At 36.6% G+C, this 20,132-nt stretch overlaps 1 protein-coding gene across 4 annotated transcripts in view; it reads left to right on the top strand.

Annotated features, from left to right (window-relative positions):
* LPAR1 (lysophosphatidic acid receptor 1) overlaps positions 1-20,132 on the top strand; it is a 123,279-nt gene that overhangs the window by 52,923 nt on the left and 50,224 nt on the right. For 3 of the 4 annotated variants that reach the window (XM_006906095.2, XM_015599503.2, XM_015599514.2), the window contains exon 2: positions 320-481. In XM_006906095.2, the coding sequence (XP_006906157.1) occupies positions 437-481 (45 nt within the window). In that variant the 5' untranslated portion in view covers positions 320-436. Of the gene's footprint in view, positions 1-319; positions 482-7,757; positions 7,844-20,132 lie in introns of those variants that run through there. The other variant, XM_015599522.2, reaches the window with a different exon arrangement.

The following is a 20,132-nucleotide window of genomic DNA, read 5'->3' as shown; positions in this document are numbered from 1 at the left end:
AACTTCCTATATTGTTTAATAACTGGATGGCTTCTCCCCCAGCCCATTCTCCCCATCTTCACAACTTGACACTACCTCCCCAAAACATGTAGCTAGCATGTGGAGTTGGATTCAGACTTATGAAAATACATCGACTTCACATGACTTGGGGGAATAGTGCAGAAATCCTGGTGTTGAGATGTGAGATGCTCCCTCCTGACTTCCTCTTTTCATTAAGCCAGTAGTTGGCATCGTAAAATGGATTTTTGCTTCTTCTGGCCCATGGTACTTCGCTCTCATGTGGTGGTAGGCTAATGTGGGTTTTCCTGACCTTTTCCAGGTACACAGTTTCTCCTAGCATGACTGCGATCTGATCAGCAACCACAAGAATTTGACTCCCGTGTGTCTGGCGCTGTAGTGCTGGGGCCCGGTCACTGCCCGCAACTACAGAGCTGCCATGGCCGCTGCCTCCACTTCCACCCCTGTAATTTCACAGCCCCAGGTAAGTGATTCCAGCTGGCAGAGGTTTAAGCTAATCACAGTTTTGCAGAATATTTAAATTGAGCTTCAGAAAGTGTGTTTGACTCTGGCGATCATGTGTATCCTTCTAATTATCATTTGGTGAGTATTCAGAAAACAGTGCTTTTGTGAGGGCAGTGCTGTTTAGTTCAAGAAGCAAGTGGAACAATGAGCAAGTGATTTTAGTGAACTGGCTTCCGTTCACGGGGGCCTTGGTTTTCAGAGCTTAGAATGTTTAGCTATTACTCTAGGCATCAAATTCCAAATCAAGACAGTCAGAAGTGAATTTACTGCTTTTCCTCTCTTGGCTTTTTTTGAGTTTATGGACATACATCTAATTAGAACAGATCTAATCTTACAAGTTTTCTGAGTGCTGTCTCATTGTCCTCCTCTGATAATTTTTAGTATTTTGCCTTGAGTTCATCTAGTAACTCCAAAAAAGAAAATGCAATTCTAGGAACTTCTGAACAACAGCAATATGAGTTATTTTTTCTGAACACTAATACGGCAGGAACATTGTTCAGATTATTTTACAACTTGATCTATTCGAGTAGTAACTGGACTCTTTCAGTTTCAACCGGCAGTGTGGCACATTGGGGAAAGAGACTTTGGAGTCATTAGGCCTGATTTCACATTCTGATTGCTGGATAAGGAGCCTGAGTCATGCTAACATCACTTAGCTCCAATTTCTTCTGTAATCGTACTTCACGGGATGGTTCTATGGATTAAATGACAGAATATATGCTTTCTATTTGTTCTTTCATCTTCTCCTCCTAAAGTGTGACCTCCCATCTCATTCATGACAATCATTTTTAGGCCAAGGATAAAGAAGAAAGTATACCTTTGAGAAAGAACCATATTGGTTGAAATTTGAATCTCGATACAAAATGTTGTTCTACACTTTTTTTCCTGTATTATTTTGCAAGCTACTAAATGTAGTTTGTATTTCAAGTAGGGGAGTATGTATATGTGAGGGAGGGAAAGGAAGGAGAGGGAGAAGGGGCCATTTTTACTTTATTTACTATAGATGCCTTTTTTATTTTTTGCCTCTAAAAGACCTTGGCATTTTATATGGATAAAGTCCATATAAAATGGACTTTAACACTTTAAAGCTTTTAGTATTAGTTTCTATAATGTGTGTTACTGCCATTATGGGTATTTCTCTTTCTGGTAAATGGGTCATTGTCTCTGCAATGTTTCGTTTACTGTAGGTATTTGGTGTCCATTCCCCTCAATAGTGTTTTTGGTGCCTGAGAGCCTTGGCAAATGGCCGAAAAGATTCAGTGCCTTATTGCTTGAGGTCACCATTTCAGAGACCACTGCAGCTGTTCCTGTACAATGACTATGCTTGGCTGTTTGTGAAGTTGGGCCCTCGGACAGGTCTTCTGAGTGAGGCATTTCAGCATCCTGGGGCTGCTGCTGTCATTTGTCAGCATCTCCAGCAGCATCATATTATCCTATTACACACACCTTCCTTCTTACACAAGCTGCTATCCGTCGGTGAGCAATATAAATATTTTTAAATGACTTATTTAATTAAAATGTTTAACACCACTCAAGGTAGAAACAGATCATAGTTAATATAAATACTTGGGGAAATGTGTACTCTGATGAATTCTCTGTGGGAATATAAATTGGTACAGTCATTCCGGAGGGTAATTTGACAGTACCTGTTAAAATTTGCAAATACCCTGTTCCTATCTTGGTCTCTACATTAGAAAAACACTCACACATGAGTCCATGGAGAAGTGCATAAAGATATTCATTAAAGCCTCAGTCGAAGGCCAAAAAATACAAGATTTTCTGAATGTACAACAGCGGAAAGACTTAAAACATTCAGGAATGTCGATATGATTTAAATATCATGCAGCAATAAAGAAATCATAAATATATATATCTCAACACAGCTATATCTCTCCAGGATATCAGATGGAGGGAAAAGAAAGCAAGATGCAGAGTAATACTTATAGGAAGATGTCATTAAAACTGTTAAACAAGACCATATGCTTTTAGGGGTAAACATATGGTACATTAATGTAAAAGCATAGTGAAAGGTCTAGAACATACATCATCAGAGGGAGTGATATTGCCCCCAAGAGGGCAAAAATTGGACCTTAGGAGATGGCCAGTCCCTCTGAAGATTAAATCTACCCGAAGAAATCTTATTCTTTGATATTTAATTTCTCTCATTAGGGAGAATTTAAATTTAATGAAAACATTCTCCTCGAAAGTCACCAGTGGGAACAAAAGTCAAGAAACCCTGGTCTAGAAGGATGCACAAGGCTCTCCATTCATACCGCGTGGGTTCAAACCCTGGCTCCAGCGTTTACTAACTGAGCACATAAGAGTGGGATGGGGGGCGGGGATGGGGGGAGGTTTCCTCTTTCAGTGCCTCTATTTCCTCATCTGCAAATGAGCATAATAATAATAAAGCCAACTTCACAGGGTTGTTTTATAATGAAATTAGATTATATGTGTAAAACTTAGAGCAGTATCTGGCACATACTGCTCAAAACATCGAGATCAGTATTGTTTGGCAAGCACTGTGGCAGGCCTGGGAATATAGGAATAAATAAGATAAACAAGGCTTTTGTCCTGCCAGAGTTTAGAAATTTAGTGGGAAATATACAGATAAGGAAATAAAAAAATTTAATGCTGTGTTACAAATGCTGTGATCCAGGAAATAGAGGGTGTGGGTGCCCTAGGAGTTAAGTGAAGTATCCAGGGAGACTTTGCGGATCAGAGAAGGCTTCTTGAAGGAAGACCGCCTGCCAGGGAGCTTATGAATGAGTATGAGTTATTCTGGTAAAGAAGAGTAGATAGCCTTTGTGAATGTCAAATGTCCCAAGGTGAGAGAGAGCACAGCATTTGGATGTTAGTTCAGGATAGTTGCAGTATCACAGGGCACAGGGTTGTAAGAAAAGATGTGCTAGAGCCAGCTCTGCTGGCTCACAATATCTGATTGTTAAATTTTCAGGAATTTAGCGAGCCCATTGACTTCATGCTTGTAGCTTGAAATCAGGCGGGGTGGAGTATTTACATCATGGAAATTGGCAAGCTCAGCCCTGCACTCCTAAGAGCCCATTGTTGACTATTTATCAGCATACTTCTGGTTATAGAGGAGGCAGATGGGTTAGGTTACCAGGTTGGAGAAGATTTTTGCAGGGCCTTGCAAGTGCTGTTAAGGAATTTAACATTAATCTCGAAGAAGCTTGTGTAGTTTTCAAGTCTTAGACCTGGGTTCAAACCCTGACTTTTGACAATTATGTTGAACAAATTCATTTATCTCAACCAGGGTAGCAAGCCCCATTATTCTTCCTGTACGTTAGGAACAGGAGTGGCCACTGATAGCTGGAGAAACTCAAGCCTGCTAGGAAGGAGTCAGCTGTAAACTGGGGTGTTAGGTCGCAGGGGAGAGGCAGTGTACTCTTCTGGAGTCACTTGGTTCCCAGGATCCTCTGGTCGATCATGGGCCTCCTGATTTTGTGTCAGTTCTTCACATGTAATTTGTGCAGTCAACTTTAGCCCAAGACTGTCTTGCCCTTGCCTGTATTGATGTCTTCTTTCCTATTATCAAGTTTTCCGCAGGTTCAGAGAAGGTAAAAGTAATTGAAATACAGCATCTCCTCAGGCGAGGCATAATAAGCAGCCCCCTGATCAGCTTAGCCTGGTATTGTCTGGCACATCAACTTGCATTCTTTTAGAGTGAATTCAAGGGCTTGTGAAGAGATAAGCCCACATTCAAGTGTGAAAGGCCTGACAATCTTTTTCTAAGGCAAAAATCCTTTTCTAGACAAAAACAAGAAATTTTTTTTTTTTTTTTAAAGCTTTTGGCTTTGTTTGTTACTCTATTCACTTGGTAACAAAGAGCATTTTTCTAAAAAAAAGGCTGCCAAATACTAGATATAAACTAATTAATATGAACAAATAGCCTGTGATTGTTTCAAACAATAATAGGGAAGAAAGCTTTCATTGTCACTCCTGCCGGGATTGCTGTTTAGTTAGTGAAAGATATGCCCTGTGCTTTGAAGTGGGACAAGTTTGTATTCCCTGCTTTACTCCTGCCTAGACTGTAAGATGGATTTTTGTTTTCTCATGCCGAGAGAGCACCTTGTTTTTGCTAAGCAGGATGAATATTGAGGCGAAACTGGACTAGCAGCAGCAGGAAGACTCTGTGTTTGTAGCTGATTTATAGTCCTGCTAGTCCAGACACTGATAAAGAGCTTCCTTACCCAAAGGAAGCTCCAGGGATGTGTTTGCAGATGGGAACATGCTCATCATTTGGTTCAATTAACATGTTCATGCCCTGTGGATGTAGTGGGGGATAGAGGTGGGATAGAAAACCCAAAAGTATGCCACTCTTAATGACTATTTTCTGTTTCTAGAACTCTGTTTAGCATTACTTTAATTGTGGTTCATCTAGTTACTGTGGGTAAAGTATGGATTAAAAGTTTTATTTTCCTTTTGAATGGAAGGGTCAGTAGTTCAATACATGAATGAGGGGGTTGGCCTCTCTTAAATCCAGGACTGGTATTAGAGACCGGAATGATGGTTTGAAAACTTCAAAGGTATTCAGATCTCACACCTGTGATTCCAGTAAGGAAGGATTCTTTTCCATCAGTATTTTACAAGGTATTTTATTGTTTGTCATTTACTAAATGGCTATCTTGGTTTTAATCCAAGGAAACAAAGATATTTTGATTTCTCTAAGTTCCTACAAGATTTCCTGTGGCTTTCATTAATGACGTAAATTTGAGTATATTCTCAGTGTCTTAAACAACAGATTTGTTCCTTTAGTTCTTAATTCAGTGTTCTGATGTAACATAAGTAGGTCTCTACTTATTGTTTGTTAGAAGAAAGGTATTTTTGAACATTATTGCCAATAGGTCATCTTAACAAAATCCATCATATTTCCTAAATCTATGTTTTAGGGGTTTTATTTCTGATATTAGAGACCGATACTTCTGGATTAAAGCAATTGAATGCCATATTAAATAGGTTACATTTTTTGCGATCGAAAGACTTTTTTTTAAGAACCTTGTATTATGGCAGTTTTCAAACAGTCACAGAAATAAAAAGAATAATATAATAAATCCCAATATAGCCATCACCTAGATTCAACAATTATTGACATTTTACTATACTTAATTTTTCTTCCATTTAGGGGGGGTAAAATATTTTAAATCAAATCCTCGACATTGTGTCATCTCATTTCAACCTTTATACATCAATGTGTATCTCTAAAAAATAATTTACTTACATAACCATTCAGTACCATTATTACACTTAACAAAATTTTAAAAGCTCTAATCATCTTATATTCACTCATATTCAGATTTCCCCAATTGTTTTCCTATAATGTGCTTTTGTACTTGGGTGTTAAGTGTTATCTTTTAAAAATATTGGTTAGATTAGTTTACTATTCTGCTTAAAACTATTCAAGATTTTTTTAAGGTTTAAATAGTTTACTCCCCTTTATTCTCTAAGTGAGGAAATAGATTGAAATATTAACAATAATATTTCATCACGGAAGAATAAAAAAATGAGACATGTCCTAAAGCCTCCAAAGTAAGGGAATGGCTGCAATTATTATCAGTCACTAAGAGATCACTGATGTCTTGATAGTACTTTCTTTTAGACTAAAATGTGAACAATTAATTGAAGTATGATGTATATTTCCAGTTCTACACAATGAAGACATAGTGTGGTCTAGCTTTACCTCACATGAAATTGAGAAAAGAGAATGCATGGCTTAGATCTAGGTGAGTTGGGTTCAAATCCCGGTTCAAATCCCATAGCAAGGTGATCTTTTAATATAGGTATCTCTTTCAGCTTAATTTTTTTTTTAATCTCTAAAATTTAAATAATACACAGTATATTCACTAGTTTAAATGGCAAAATATCTGGTAAATGCTTCGTATACTATCAGCCCCTTATAAATACCTGACATATGTTAGTTAGTTCCTTCCTTTTTCGCCATAATTATTCTGGGAGTTCTTTACAGGGAGAAAGTGGTTACCTCTACATATGGTCTGTGTATATGGGTTGCGTATGGAGTATGCCAGAAGATCCATCAAAGAAAGCCAAGTTAGATAAACACTCTACAGAAAACTCCAATGTATTGCCAGGAATAAATGCATGTGGAGATAAACATTGAGATTGCTGACTTACTCCATCTTGAACCATGTTTCCATTAGAAGTTAAATTTGTTCTCATATTGCAATTTAAATTCATTTATGCTGCCTTCTGTGTTTATAAAGTCAGATAAAGTTTGAGAGGATATCATATTTTGAAATCTGAGGGCACATTTTGAGTTTTCTATTCTTAAGACAAAATTGTACCAAGATACCTTGGGTAAACCACAATGAGACCTTTCACATTTGTTTCTTTTTCTTTCCAATTCATCTTCTCTAATTGGTTTAGTCTTTAATGATTAATGGAGCTACCTGTTTATCCTTCAAAGGGATGTGGCTTTCTCCCTCTTACTGCCCATTATGGTGCTGTTTGTCTGTTTTCCTTTCCCGGCTCCTAGCTTCTCTGGCTATTTTTCTTTGAACTTCTGTTCCAGGTTTTCCATGAATAAACACGAAGGTGGGACAATGCCCTGCTGTTTTTACTAGCTGAGGAGATCATAATCATAGGGTCCAGGGGATTTATGTCTTTTGAGAACTGTACCTTGCTGCAATAAGACTGTCATTTAAAAAATCACCCTTCGTTTGCTGTGTGATGAGACTGCATAGCATCACTTTAAGAACTGCCCTTAGGTTAAACTTATCCCATTTCAAAAAATGATTATCCTAGACAGGCTCCGGCTGGGAGAGAAGTGACAGTGGTTGATACCCGTTCTTTAGCATCAGATAAAATGTTTAGAAAAGGGCCATGGGGGCAGATTAGTTCTCGGAAGGCTGGGTTGTGTCCGCTTAGGAAACCTTCAAACCTGTAGAGAATTTTAATGAGTTTATTTGTGCCAAACTGACGACAATTGCCGGGAAGCTAACTCTCAATGGATTGAGAAAATGCTCCAGAGAATGGCAGTTTGCAGTTTATACATTAAAATCAAAGGAGATGCAAGGAGGATTACATGAAATTCATTGGTGGTGGATTAAGGGGGTGGGAGAAGGCAAAGTGGGGAAGTCTCTGGGATTGGAAAAAAGGTAAAATGGAGGGACACATACTTACACACTTCTTTCACGTTGGTGGTTATTGGAGAGTTGATAATTAACATTTACAGCGCATAGAGATGGTATGTGTGGGGCAAGATAACCGTGAGGAGTTCTGTGCTCTGGTGCAGTGGGTTGTGCCCTGAGGAGTCTGGAAAAAAAGGGATCGCTCTGATATTCCAAGGGTGAGTTATCTTAGATGCACAAAGACAATAGATAGGCTCACTTAAGGTAAAGATTGACCTTTGTTGAGGAAGCTTCAGGCCCAAGATGTGACTACTCGCCGCTGACTTGCTTTTAGTTAGGAATTTTTATGTTCAGACCATCCTATGCGGTTAATTTCGGCCTCCGAGTTTGTAGGACCTGCCATGCAGGCCTCCCCTGAGCTTGTCAGGTTTAGTATGTGGCCCTTTTTTTGGTCCACAGTTGTCGATAAAGCAACTTTCAAAGATTCAGACAAATTTTGGGAGCAAGAACTCTAGTCCCACGGGAAGAGGGATTAGGGTATGATTGTTGGTGAATTAGGTAGCTGCCTGATATCAAAATATTTGCACTTAGATGAATCTCCACCAGCCGGCTTAGGGAGCTTGGAGCCTTAGTTCAGGCTTGGAAGGGACGTTCATTGGATTTAAGTTTGGGCAGACTCTGAAGGCTTTGCATATCTGGAACTCTGTGTAGCATTAACTTAATTGTGGCTATTCAGGTTACTGAAGTAACCTGGCAAAAGCAATGGAGTGGGAAGATGGGGGCAGGGGGACCCAGAAAGAATCCCAGCCATAAACCCTGAGGTCAGGGCTCACCTCCGACGTGATGTATTGTGTGTGGATGGCCAGTGAGAACTCAGGACTCAGCAGTCATGGTCAGGCATAGATCCTACTTCTGTGAGACATGTTAATATAGAGCCTCAGCTGCAGATCAGTCCACTGTCTTATTCAAGATTAGCTGGGAAAAGTAGGGCAACAATGAATCTGCAGATGGGAATTCAACTCTGTGACAGTGGAGAAAGAAAAGATACAAGAAATAGGTGACGAATGAGAGGGAGTCTGTGAGGATTATAGTCTCAGTTATACCATGATGTTTAATTTAAATGGTGTGTCAGGAATATGCATTTATTCGTATGAGGATTTTTTGCATGATTTTTTCCTTAAAATTATTAAAAATAAATTGCTTTCAATATTTAAAAAATTAAATGCTGCCTCTTTTTGGTTGTATATTTTATTGCTTTCCTCTAGACTAGTTATGGAAAAAGAAAACATAGTCAAGCTGTTTGTAAGAATAAAGAGTACAATAAATATAGGTAGTAACATACAACGAAAAAGATAAATGGGTATACATCCTAGTTTTTAAAAAATCGAACACCTAAAACGAATACGATGTTATATGTCAATTATATTTCAATAACAAACAACTGTTAGATGAGAAAATTACCCAACAAAGCTGTATACAAGTGCATTAAAATCATCAAATACTTTAGAATAACTCTAATAATAAAATAGGTGTAAGAACTCTTTGAAATTATTTATAAAACTTTATTAATGGATGTTAAAATAGACACTGTGTCACTGGATACCGTGTCGATGGATTGTAAGATTATTGATTCGATGTCATTTCTCTGCAAATTCATCTATAGGTCGAATGTAGTCACAATAAAAATTCCAAAAAAAATGAAACCTCATAAGCTGATTCTAGCATTTATATAAAAATGCAAAAGGTCAAAAATAGCCAGTATAAGCTTAAAGAAGAACTAAGCAGGAAAAACTGCTGTTTTAGATAATGTATTATAAAGTCATAATAAATAGGACAGTGCAATATTTGTGTAGGGATACATGATCCATTGGAAGAAAGAGAGCCTGGACTCCAACTTCACACACATGTCATTGTAAAAAAAAAAAAAAAAAAAAAAAAAAAAAAAACAACTGCATCGAAATAATAAGGAAACATATTCTGCTATTAGCCTATGAAAAAAATGGGCTAATGGAAAAATAATGTTTTTATTTTTTCGATAGGATGGCTTATTTTGTTTTGATCTATGAGTTCAAGAAGGCTACATTTTAAAGAAGGTGTTTGGTTTATTGAAGTCATATTAGGAAACTACATGAGTGGAATTTAAACCCAGGTATCGCCAATTCTAAGGCCTAAGCTTTCAGCCACTGTAAATCTGTGATGTTATCTTCTATACCTTTTGTCATCTCTCAAGAAATAGAAATATTAAGTGACTCCTCTCTGTGTATTTTAGTTTTTATCCATCAATCATTCTTTGGGCCCGGTGAAGCCTAGCACTACTGCTTGCTGCTTCTCTTCTGCATTCCTTCTGGTCTCCTTCCTCTTATTGACAACTTCCTGTTTGCTGCGACGCTGAAAAATTAGGTGTTTTTTTTAAATATGTCAAGTGTACAGAAAAGTGTAGAGAGTACTATAATAGTATCTCTATTACCTAGCTTTGTAAAATTTTAACATTTTGATATAATTGCTTCAACATCTTTAGGGCTTTAATAAATTAAACAAATGAACAATTATAAAGTTAGAGCCCCCTGTAAATTAAACAAATGAACAATTATAAAGTTAGAGCCCCCTGTACTTCCCAATTTTATTAATCTCACTCTTAGCTCAGACCATAAATTAATACTTACCATTCCCCCACATGTGTTTGTGGATATATACATAAAGTGTGAAGAGTATAAACGATAAATAGTGTGTTTCTGCAAGTTTTTAACATCCCTACATAATGTTTATATTTGTACACATTGCATACAAGTACTGTGTGCATACTTGTGCAAATTGCTGTAGTTATCAGCATACATAAAGCTTTTCTTTTTCATTTTAACTGCTCTATAGTATGCTTTTCTGTTTATATTGTTATTTATTCATTCTCCAATTGACAAAATACTTCTCATATTCTGATATTATAAAAGAGAGGCAATGAAAATCGTTATACATGTCTCCTTTGGCACATATGTGAGATTTTCTAGGGTCGGAATCTTTCAATCATGTGCATGACATGTCCAACTTTAGTGATTTTTGCTAAACTGTTTTTCAAAGTAGTTAGGTACTAAATTTTACTCCTGTTAGCCCTATATGGCAGTCCTCACCAGTTCTTGATATTTCTAGACTTGTTAATTTTTGCCAACCTGATGGAAAGATGAATTGGATCTGACTGCAGTTTGTAGTTAACTTTCTCGGATTCCCTGGATAATCTTTTCGTGCGATGATTGGTCATTAAGCTTTCCTCTTCTTTGAATTGCCTGTTCCCATCTTTGCCTACTTTACTATTGGATTGTGTGGCTTTTTCCTTTTGATTTGTAGGCAGTCTTTACATTTCACTGTAAACTCAGCCTTTTTTATGTACATTGCCAAACTTTCTACTAGTCTTCAGCTTTTCTTTTCACTGATTTATAAAGCCTTTAGTAGCACAGAAGTCTTGAATTTTTCGTTAGTCAAATTTTGACAATGTTTTGGTCTTGTTTAGAAGAATCCCCATATTGAGTTATAAATTCTTTATTTCTGTTTTACATATATCTTTACATCACCTGAAATTGATTTCTGTGTATGATGTGGCATAGATATTCAATTTTCTTTTTTTCATATACATAAATAATTATGCCATTTTCCCTGTTGATGGGTAAAAGCATGTGTCATATCAAGTTACCATGTAAGTGTATGTTTCTGGCTCTGTTTTATTTCATTGGCTATTCATGTATTTCTGAGCCAGGATGACAATGTCTTTACTGCTATTACTTTAAAATTACATATACTTTTCCATAGGGCACCTAGTTCTTTGTCATCCAAGTTATCTTGGATACTCTGAGTTTTTAGTGCTTTCATATCAATGTTCAGGGAGCTTGTCAAGCTTCATGAACTCGGGATTTTCATTTTATCTCATTGAATTCATATGTTTCTGGAAAATTCACATCTTAACCTCTTTCTCTGTCCCTGAAATATTTTCTGTCTTCATTTATTTAGGTTTTCTTGTAAGTTTTTTGGAATATTTAGACTTATTCCTAGATACATTAGAGCTTTTGTTGTTGTAAATATGTTGTTCTTGAAGTAATTTAAAAATATTTTTTCTTGTGTTTCTATAAGAATACAGTTGATTGATGTGGCTTGATATTTAATCTAGCAAATTTGCTAAATTCTCTTAATACAGTTGGTTTATAGAGTATCTTGTATTTTATATGTAACTGATCATATCATTTGTGAGAAACAGTAAGTTTTTTTTTCCTTTTCTGATGCTTCCCTTTTTGTTTTGTTTTTCTTATTGTTTTGGCCATGATCACCAGTATGTGCTAAAAGCTATTGGTGATTGAGTCAACTTTGTTTTGTTTCTGTTTTAAACAGGAGTACTTCCATCAAATATGACAATCGCCATACACTTTTTATCAAGTTAAGGAAGTTCCCTTCTAATCCCAGATTGCCAAATTATCCTGAAAGGATATTAAAATTTACCAGACACATTTTCATGTCTATTGAAATGATCACTGGACTTTTTCTTTCCTTGAGTTTGTACATATGGTGAATTATAGTACCAGATTTTTAAATGTTTGTATTCATCTTTGCATTCTGGAATAAACCCTATTTAATAATTATGAGATATATATACACACACACACACACACTATTTACATGATGTAATATATAATTATATATGTAAATTTTATAATTCCGTAATATAAATATAAAATATTTTATTTAGGAACTTTTCATTTATGTTATTAAATAATATTAGCTAATAATTTATTTTACTCTTTCCTTGTAACAATGCTGTGCTGGCTTCATATAAAGATAACCAAATAAATAAACTTTGAAAATGTAAAATCAAAACAATAATATTTTAGGTAGGTTTCAAAACAAATGGAAGTAAAATGCTAAACCACAGTAACACATAAGATGGGAACAGAGGCATCAGAATGAAAGCTTAACAAGGAAAAAGGAAGACCTTTAGATTTCAAGTAGGTATACATGTTAAAATATTAAGTATAAGCATTAAAGAATAGAAGTGTAACTCCAGAACCATTTGAAGTGGAAAAGGGAGAATATAAAAACTCAGTTAGTTCAGTTTTGTCTTAAATCTGATGGGAATATAAATATTCCTGGGTCTGATCCTGCTGTGGACTATTCTGACATTTCTCACATGTGGGTTCCCTCCTGTGTATTATTCTTTTGGATGATAAGTTCATCTTCACTGAGGCTGATCTGAGAGAATCCTCCGTGGCTGCATTGAGGTCTGGCCCTCCAGAGATGCTTGCTGGTGCCAGGCACATGGAGTGGGAGGGGGATGGGTATATCACAAGCTCAGGACCATGGTCTATGTTAATTTCTCCTATTGCGGGTTCTCAGACTTGACAGATAGTCTAACTTCAAATCCCAACCATGTGTGATTTATAGGCTTGGGATTATGATTTCTGAAGGGAGTCTTTTATTTATTTCCCAACATGAAGCCTACGCTAAAACAGACAAACTCCCTTGTTTTCCCCAGTGCAACTGCACAGATTTTGTTTTTCTTATCTATTCTTTTATTGATATGGATATCTTCAAGTCTCTAAACTTAATGATTGAATCTCAGTTCTAACTCATTGCTTCAGTCAAGGCCAAAGGCTCATCTTCTTTTCCCAGTAATATTTAATGCTCTGTATCCATAATCTGGGAATCTGCTGCCCGGGCAGCCTATTACCTTGGTTTTTAGCTGCCTTTTAGCTCAGCAGTGCATCTAAAAGACTACGTATATTTCTCCAGCATGTCTTAGTGTTTGTAGTGATTTTTTCCATTCCTTCCTTTTAGGACCAACTCAGAATTCTCTCTCAGAATTCTCTCTCAGAAATTTGACAAGGAGGATGTTGCCCATTTTATCTCAGCCTGTTACAAGGGGTATAAAAGATACACAGTGTTTTCATTGATTTATAATTTGTTATCTATAGTTATTTTTTACACATGTGTACATCATATCTATATACATTGTTAGTTTATAAGAAGTAGCATTTTATATACTTTTTCTGATAAACCTTAATCTAGTGGTTGCATATTCTTCAGCTATTTTAAGGATTCTAGCTTTAAAATATTTTTCGTTTGTATCAGCATTGTTTTGTGGCCTGTTTCTAGTTCTAATGGCAGATTTTCCACTTTTTTTTTATTGTTTCTAATTTGAGGCTATAAAAAGTATGGGAACTATTTTTCTTGTAAATAGAGACTTAATGGCATTTAATTCAATACTGTCTCTTTTGTAATCTTTTGTGGGGGAGGAACTGTGTGGAAGGTCTGATTACTTTAGATTTAAGAACTGGAATTGAAGAGGCCTTAGAGGTAATTCATATCTTCCTTTCCAAATGAGAAAATCGACACTCAGAGCATTTATGAGACTCATTGAAGACCAAATTAGCTGGTGAGCATCAGAATCAGGAAGAAGGCCTCCCCCGCTTCATTGTTGTGTTTTAACAAAAGTGGGAAACCAAGTCGGCTCGATTGATGTCTTATTACTAGTCCTTTATCCATCACAGATTAAAATCTCTCTTTTAAAATGACAGTAGAGCACATATTTACATTCTTCTCTAAGTACTTACTTAATCACATAGGTTTAATTACCAGTCTGTAAGCTGTGCCAAGTGTTCCCTTTTATACTTGGCTAATGAATATGTAATTATCTTTCTGGAGATTAAAAAACACATGGGATGGACTGTGAGTGGATACAGCAGGCACTCAGGTGTATCATTTTGGCACCCCTTGAAGGCATAGTGTAGTGTAGTGCAGTGCCATGCCCATACCTGGCATTCCATAAATGTCTGTGAATGTGCGAATGAATAAATGAAGTGCACAGTGACGATGAACACCATATGTGTGCCTCTTTAGAGTTTAGGCTTGGCAGATTTGTTATGACTTCTTTTGAGATCACATGATAGGGTGAGGTAAATTTCTGAGATTTGAAACATCTGTTCTGTAGAGCAGCCAATGAGACCTCCTCCCTCTGCTCCATCATCCTGAGATGTAATTGGTAAATGTGAAAAGGGCATGAATGTGGATTTCTCTTTTTAGCTTTGAGGACAATTTTGGGGTTAATCCTATTTTATTTATGTCTTTGTTTCTCAGGCAGAGCAGATAAGCTGTAGCTTAATTATAGAGAAATTTCTAATTATAGTGATTTAGATTTTAGAATAATAAACTTAAAAATATTTGTTGAGTTTTGTCCAATCATATATTTATTTTTCCCTAAATTTCTTGCAATAAATATTAGTTACTTTTCTAAAGAAGTAAAGAAAATCATTTATAGTCTTACCTATATACTTTTCACAAAATTGTCATTCTATACATTGTTTATCTTTCTATTTTCACTCTTTCTCCAGTAATATGAAAAGTAGTCATCCTCCTTTAGTATTTTAATTATGCAATTTGGTAGTTTTTGAATCATCATATTTAAACTAAGTTTTGAAAATTATTGTTATAATTTAAATAGTATGCTTTGATTTTTACCTGAGAAATAATAAAATTAACAGATATCTACACACTCTGTTCCCTTGTTTTCAAATTCTTACTGATATGGTGATTTTAATCCAGATTGTTGTTAAATTATTATTTTTATAATTATCCTTTCGAAAATTATTTTCGATAGTTTTAAGTTTTATAAGCATGTGAAGGGCAAATTCTTAGACTCGCATTATGTGGGTTTTTGGTGCTTGCTGCCAGTGTTTGTTTTTCTTTTCGACTTTTCTCATGGCTTACTTGCATTTGTGTTTTCTTTAGGAAGGAAATGGAGGTGATGTGCTCTCTGAGCTCCCATATCTCTGGGACTGTTCTTTATTGTGCCCACATGAGAACATCAGTATACAGTACTTAGCTGTAGAATTTATGGCTCTCAGATATTTTCTCCATATACTGGAGGTTTGGATTGCCTGTCTTCTGTCCTTTGGAATTCTGCAGCAGAGGCTTCATGACACTCTGTTCTCTCTCCCTAGATATTTGATTTGTTTACTTTTTATTTAATTTTGGGTTACTTTTTAGAATTTTTAACTTTACCCTTGAGATTCGAAAATCTAACCAAGTTATCTACAAATTTTAGTTGCTTTTAATTAACTCTTTCATAATTTATACAAACTTAAATGGTAATCCGATGTCTTTCTTCTTAAGCAGTAACTTTTCTTCTGTTTCAAGCTATATTACTTCCAGCTTTGACCTAGTCTTTCTTGGATTCCTGGTGTACCCAGATTTCTTTCCTCTATGTGCCTCCTTTTATTCTGTCATCTCTGACCTTCTTCTCTGAGTGGTGGGTGGATTTGTTAAGTATGTCTTCTAGTTGCCATTTCAGTTTCCTGGAATTTTTATACTTCATTTCATGGCCTGAATTGCTGTTTTTTAATTCAGAAATTTTCATCTCTTTGGTGGGCACAGGCTTTCCGAAGATGTTAGTCTCTGGAACCAGTGATTATGCTTGCTGCCTTACATGGCAAAAGAGACTTTTCAGATGTGATTAAGGATTCTGAGATGGGGAGATTATACTAGGTTATCTGGGTGGGCTCAATGTAATCGAAAGGTTCCTCGAATGTGGAAAAGGGAGGAAGAAGAGTCAGCATTAGAATGATGCAATATGAGAAGGACTTGATTAGCCATTGCTGGCTTTGAAGATGGAGGAGGCATGAGCTAAGGAATGTGGACAGTCTCTAAAAACCCTCTTCTAGAGCCTCTGGAAAGAAACACGGCTCTGCCAAAACCTTGTCATTTTAGCTCAGTGAGATTTTAACCCTGTGAGACTCATTTTGGATTTCTGACCTCTAACACTATTAGATAGTAAATGTGCATTTTTTTTTTCTGTTTGCTGTATCATTGCAGCTATGACTACCTTAGTGACTTATAGTGCAATCATAGTTCAATTGGATTCTCCCAGAGCGTGATGTGGGTTTCTGCCTAAATCCATCGGGTCCTGAAAAAATAAGAAAGCCCATTCGTACTGCCCTTCTAACTACTATGGGAGATTCTCCCAGGGTCTCCTTCACTTATTCTCCAGACCTGCCACTTTTTGCAGATAATAGGAGAGAAGATTTAAATCTTTCAATTGAGTCCTGTCGTACTAAATCTAGCTGAAACTCCTCTTTTTCTTTGCTGTATTCTACCCTTACTATTTTTAATTTCTGGTATATTTTCTCCTGTTTTAATATTTAGCTGGTAATTTTTACAAAATATAGAATTCCTAGTATAGAATTTTAACTCTGAAATAGACCTTATGTATATTTAGTACAATTTCACAAAACGGATGTTCAAAAAAATCATATGTAATGTCATTAAATATGGCATAGTTTTTATGATACCACCGCTCAATTTTTGAGAGCTAAGAGATGGCATGGGAATGGGTTACAGGCCATTTGCTGAGTAAATGTATGGGATACCATTAGACAAATTCTAGTAGTTTTATTCATCTTGGTGTATTATGATTTAAAAAGGCAACTTACATTTTATTTTGTCATCCTTAACTGTATAGTTTTTTGTTGTTTTTTTACAGAAGAGCAAAGAAACTCCACACGTCACCGTGTGGCATTGTTGGCAGTTGGTGTTCAGGAGCTGGGGTGCTGTGAAATACTACATGCTTCATGTTTGATTTAAAAACTTCTTTTGTCCAAAGAAAGTAAATGGTTAGAAGGGCTAAAGGATAGAACAGAGTTTTGCATTTACATTTATAATTTCTTTGTTTATCCTTTGCAGAAAGGAAACTTGTAAAGTGTAAACATTTTTGGAATTATCTTTAATTCGTTAATGCAGTCAATATGTATTTAGCATCTAAAACGTCTGTCACTTGGATGTTACGTAGCAACAAACAAGAAAGCTAGAATCTCCGCTGTCAGTGTTTATAGCCTAGTATGGGGAGGCACCAATAGCTAATTAACCAATTACTATACAGTGGGGTAAGAGTTGTTATAGGAATAATGCAGAGAACTGTAGTAGGAAACACCGTGCCCAGATGTGGGAAGGTCTAGGGAAAATGACTAGAAAGAAAAACATTTAAACTGATGCATGGAGTATAGGCAAAATTGGGGAAGGTCATTCTAGGTCAGCGGACCTCAAAGTGTAGTCCCTGGACCAGAACCATCAGCATCACCTGGGGGGCCCCACCTCAGATCTACTAAATCAGAAATTCTCAGAATATATTCAGAAATTTGTGTTTTACAAACCCTTTGGGTGATTCTGATGCAGAAAACCACTGTTGTCACTGATGCCGAGAACCGAATGTGTAAGAGAGTTATATGCATGTTGCATATAACTGAAGCAGAGAGTTCGAAGTCATTAATAGCTTGAGTTGAGGCTGGAAAGGCAAGGGAGGCCTGATAAGGTAGTCGAAGAGTTTTGATTTTTATTTTACATGCTCTCGTAAGCCACTGAAGCGTTTCCAGTACGGGAGCAGCATGGCCAACTTTGTCTCTTAGGAAGATCACTGGAGAAGAGACTGGCTCTGGGTAGCAAGAACACTTAGGAAGCCAGTGTGGTAGTATGCTGGTGGACGTGAGAATGGAGTGGTAGACAGGCCGAGCAGGAAGGAGAATCTACAGGATTTGGTTATTGATTAAGTGGTAAGGATGAGGGGAGAAGAAGGCATTCCCAGGTTTAGCTCTCAGACCACTGGAGAGACAGTGGTTCTCCAGTCTCTGGAATAGAGAGCACAGTTCCTTAGGGATCATGAGGGAAGATTATGTGTTTGAGTTTGGTTTTGATCACGGAGATGGAACTGCTAATCTCAGAGGTAACAGTAGGCAATTTGATATTTGCCTAGATCTCAGCAAAGAGGTATGGGTTAAATAGATATGGGATTATTTGGGATACATAAGATACTCAAGATCTTGGAGGACATATTAGAAAGCTCAATGAAAGTATGTTGAATGAGAACATAAAACATATAGAAACATTAATATTGTTCATAATATGGGGAACCCTCAGAAATGACTGAGAAAGACCAGCAAGAGAGGGATCAAAACCCAGGAGAGTGTGCTGTCATGAAAGCCAAAAAGGTATTTCTAAGGAGAGCCTCTCAGTCATGTATTTAATGCTCTGAGGAGGTCAGTAAGGTGAGGGCTGAAGAGTTTCATTGGAATAGCCACGAGATTGGTGTGACTTTGGGAAGTTACATGGAATTGAAAACTTTGACTAGAGTGGATTTGATGGAGTAGATTTGGCAGGGTAGAAGCCATCCTATAGTTAGTTGAGAAATTAGTGTAAGAGAGACACTAGAGAGCAATTGGCCACGAAAGAGAATAATAATCCAAGCTGGAAGGTGAAGAAGAGGTCATGTAGGATTTCTTTTTTTTACCTTTTTCTTTCCCTCCCTCTCTTCACTTCTCCCTCCCTCTCTCCCTCCTTTCCTTTCTTTTTCGAGATGGTAGAGACAAAACTCGAATGTGGATAGGAAAGATTCAGAGGAGGAGAGAGAAGGAGTGGAGGGGGCAGAACCGAAGATATAAGGAGGAGAAAGGAAGCAATTTATAGAACAAGTTTCTTGAAATAGTAGGAATGAATGGGATTGAGAACACTGGGATGGCAAAGGGTACACCTTTTCCATTGTAACAGAAAGAAGAAAGGAAGGGTATTTGAATAAGTAATTTTGTCTTTGGTGGGAGAAAGGGAAAAGAGTTCTAATCTGATGATTCTCTTTCTTTTTTAGCATCTGCTGATGGAGAAAGGGAAGATGAGGCTCAAAAGAGAATAACATATCTTGAGATAATCATGCTAAGCGAAATAAGCCAGATAGAAGTTGAAAACCACATGATATCACTTATGTGTGGAATATAAACCTGAAAGCAACAAACGAACTTGACAAACAGAGACTCAGGGACATGGACAATAGACTAGTGGTTACCAGAGGGTAGCGGGGAGGTAGATGGGATTAAAGGGGTGAAATATGTGATGACAGAAAGAAATCTAAGTATGGGCGGTGAACACACAATGCAATATATACATATGCTTTACAGTTGAATTCTATACCTGAAACTTACTGGATTTTGTTAACCAATGTCACCATAATAAGATAAATAAATAAATAGATAGACAGATAAACAAAAAGACAAACAGACAAATAAATAAGAGAACAAGAGACAAGTTTAAAAATGACTACGGAGAAGATATAAAATAATAAGTAGGGGAAAAATCAGATTTCTTGTGGCACTAAAATCTCATTTCAGGTTAGACATCATGAATTTATACCAGAATCAAGCTGCCAGATATGTTAACTTTCTCTAACTCTTCTCAGAAGTCTTGGTGTAGGTATGGAAGTAGCAACCAATTGCATTCACCCAAGACTGGTGTTATTCTAAGAAAATGTTGCAGAAGTACAATGGGGCAAGTAGATTCAAAAATAAAGGTCTCTGCTTCCTTATCTGAAAATTTTTTTCATAACTTGTTTAGTGACAAAACTTGCTCTGAATGAATTGATGTGAGGCTTTTCATAATCTTATCAAATTTAGTGTATGCATCTTTGCTTCAGAAATTAATGTGTATGATTAAGGAGTGCTGTCC

The sequence above is a fragment of the Pteropus alecto genome, unplaced genomic scaffold (assembly GCF_000325575.1).
Source record: "Pteropus alecto unplaced genomic scaffold, ASM32557v1 scaffold111, whole genome shotgun sequence".
Lineage (NCBI taxonomy): Eukaryota > Metazoa > Chordata > Mammalia > Chiroptera > Pteropodidae > Pteropus > Pteropus alecto.
This window is presented reverse-complemented; position numbering and strand designations above follow the sequence as displayed.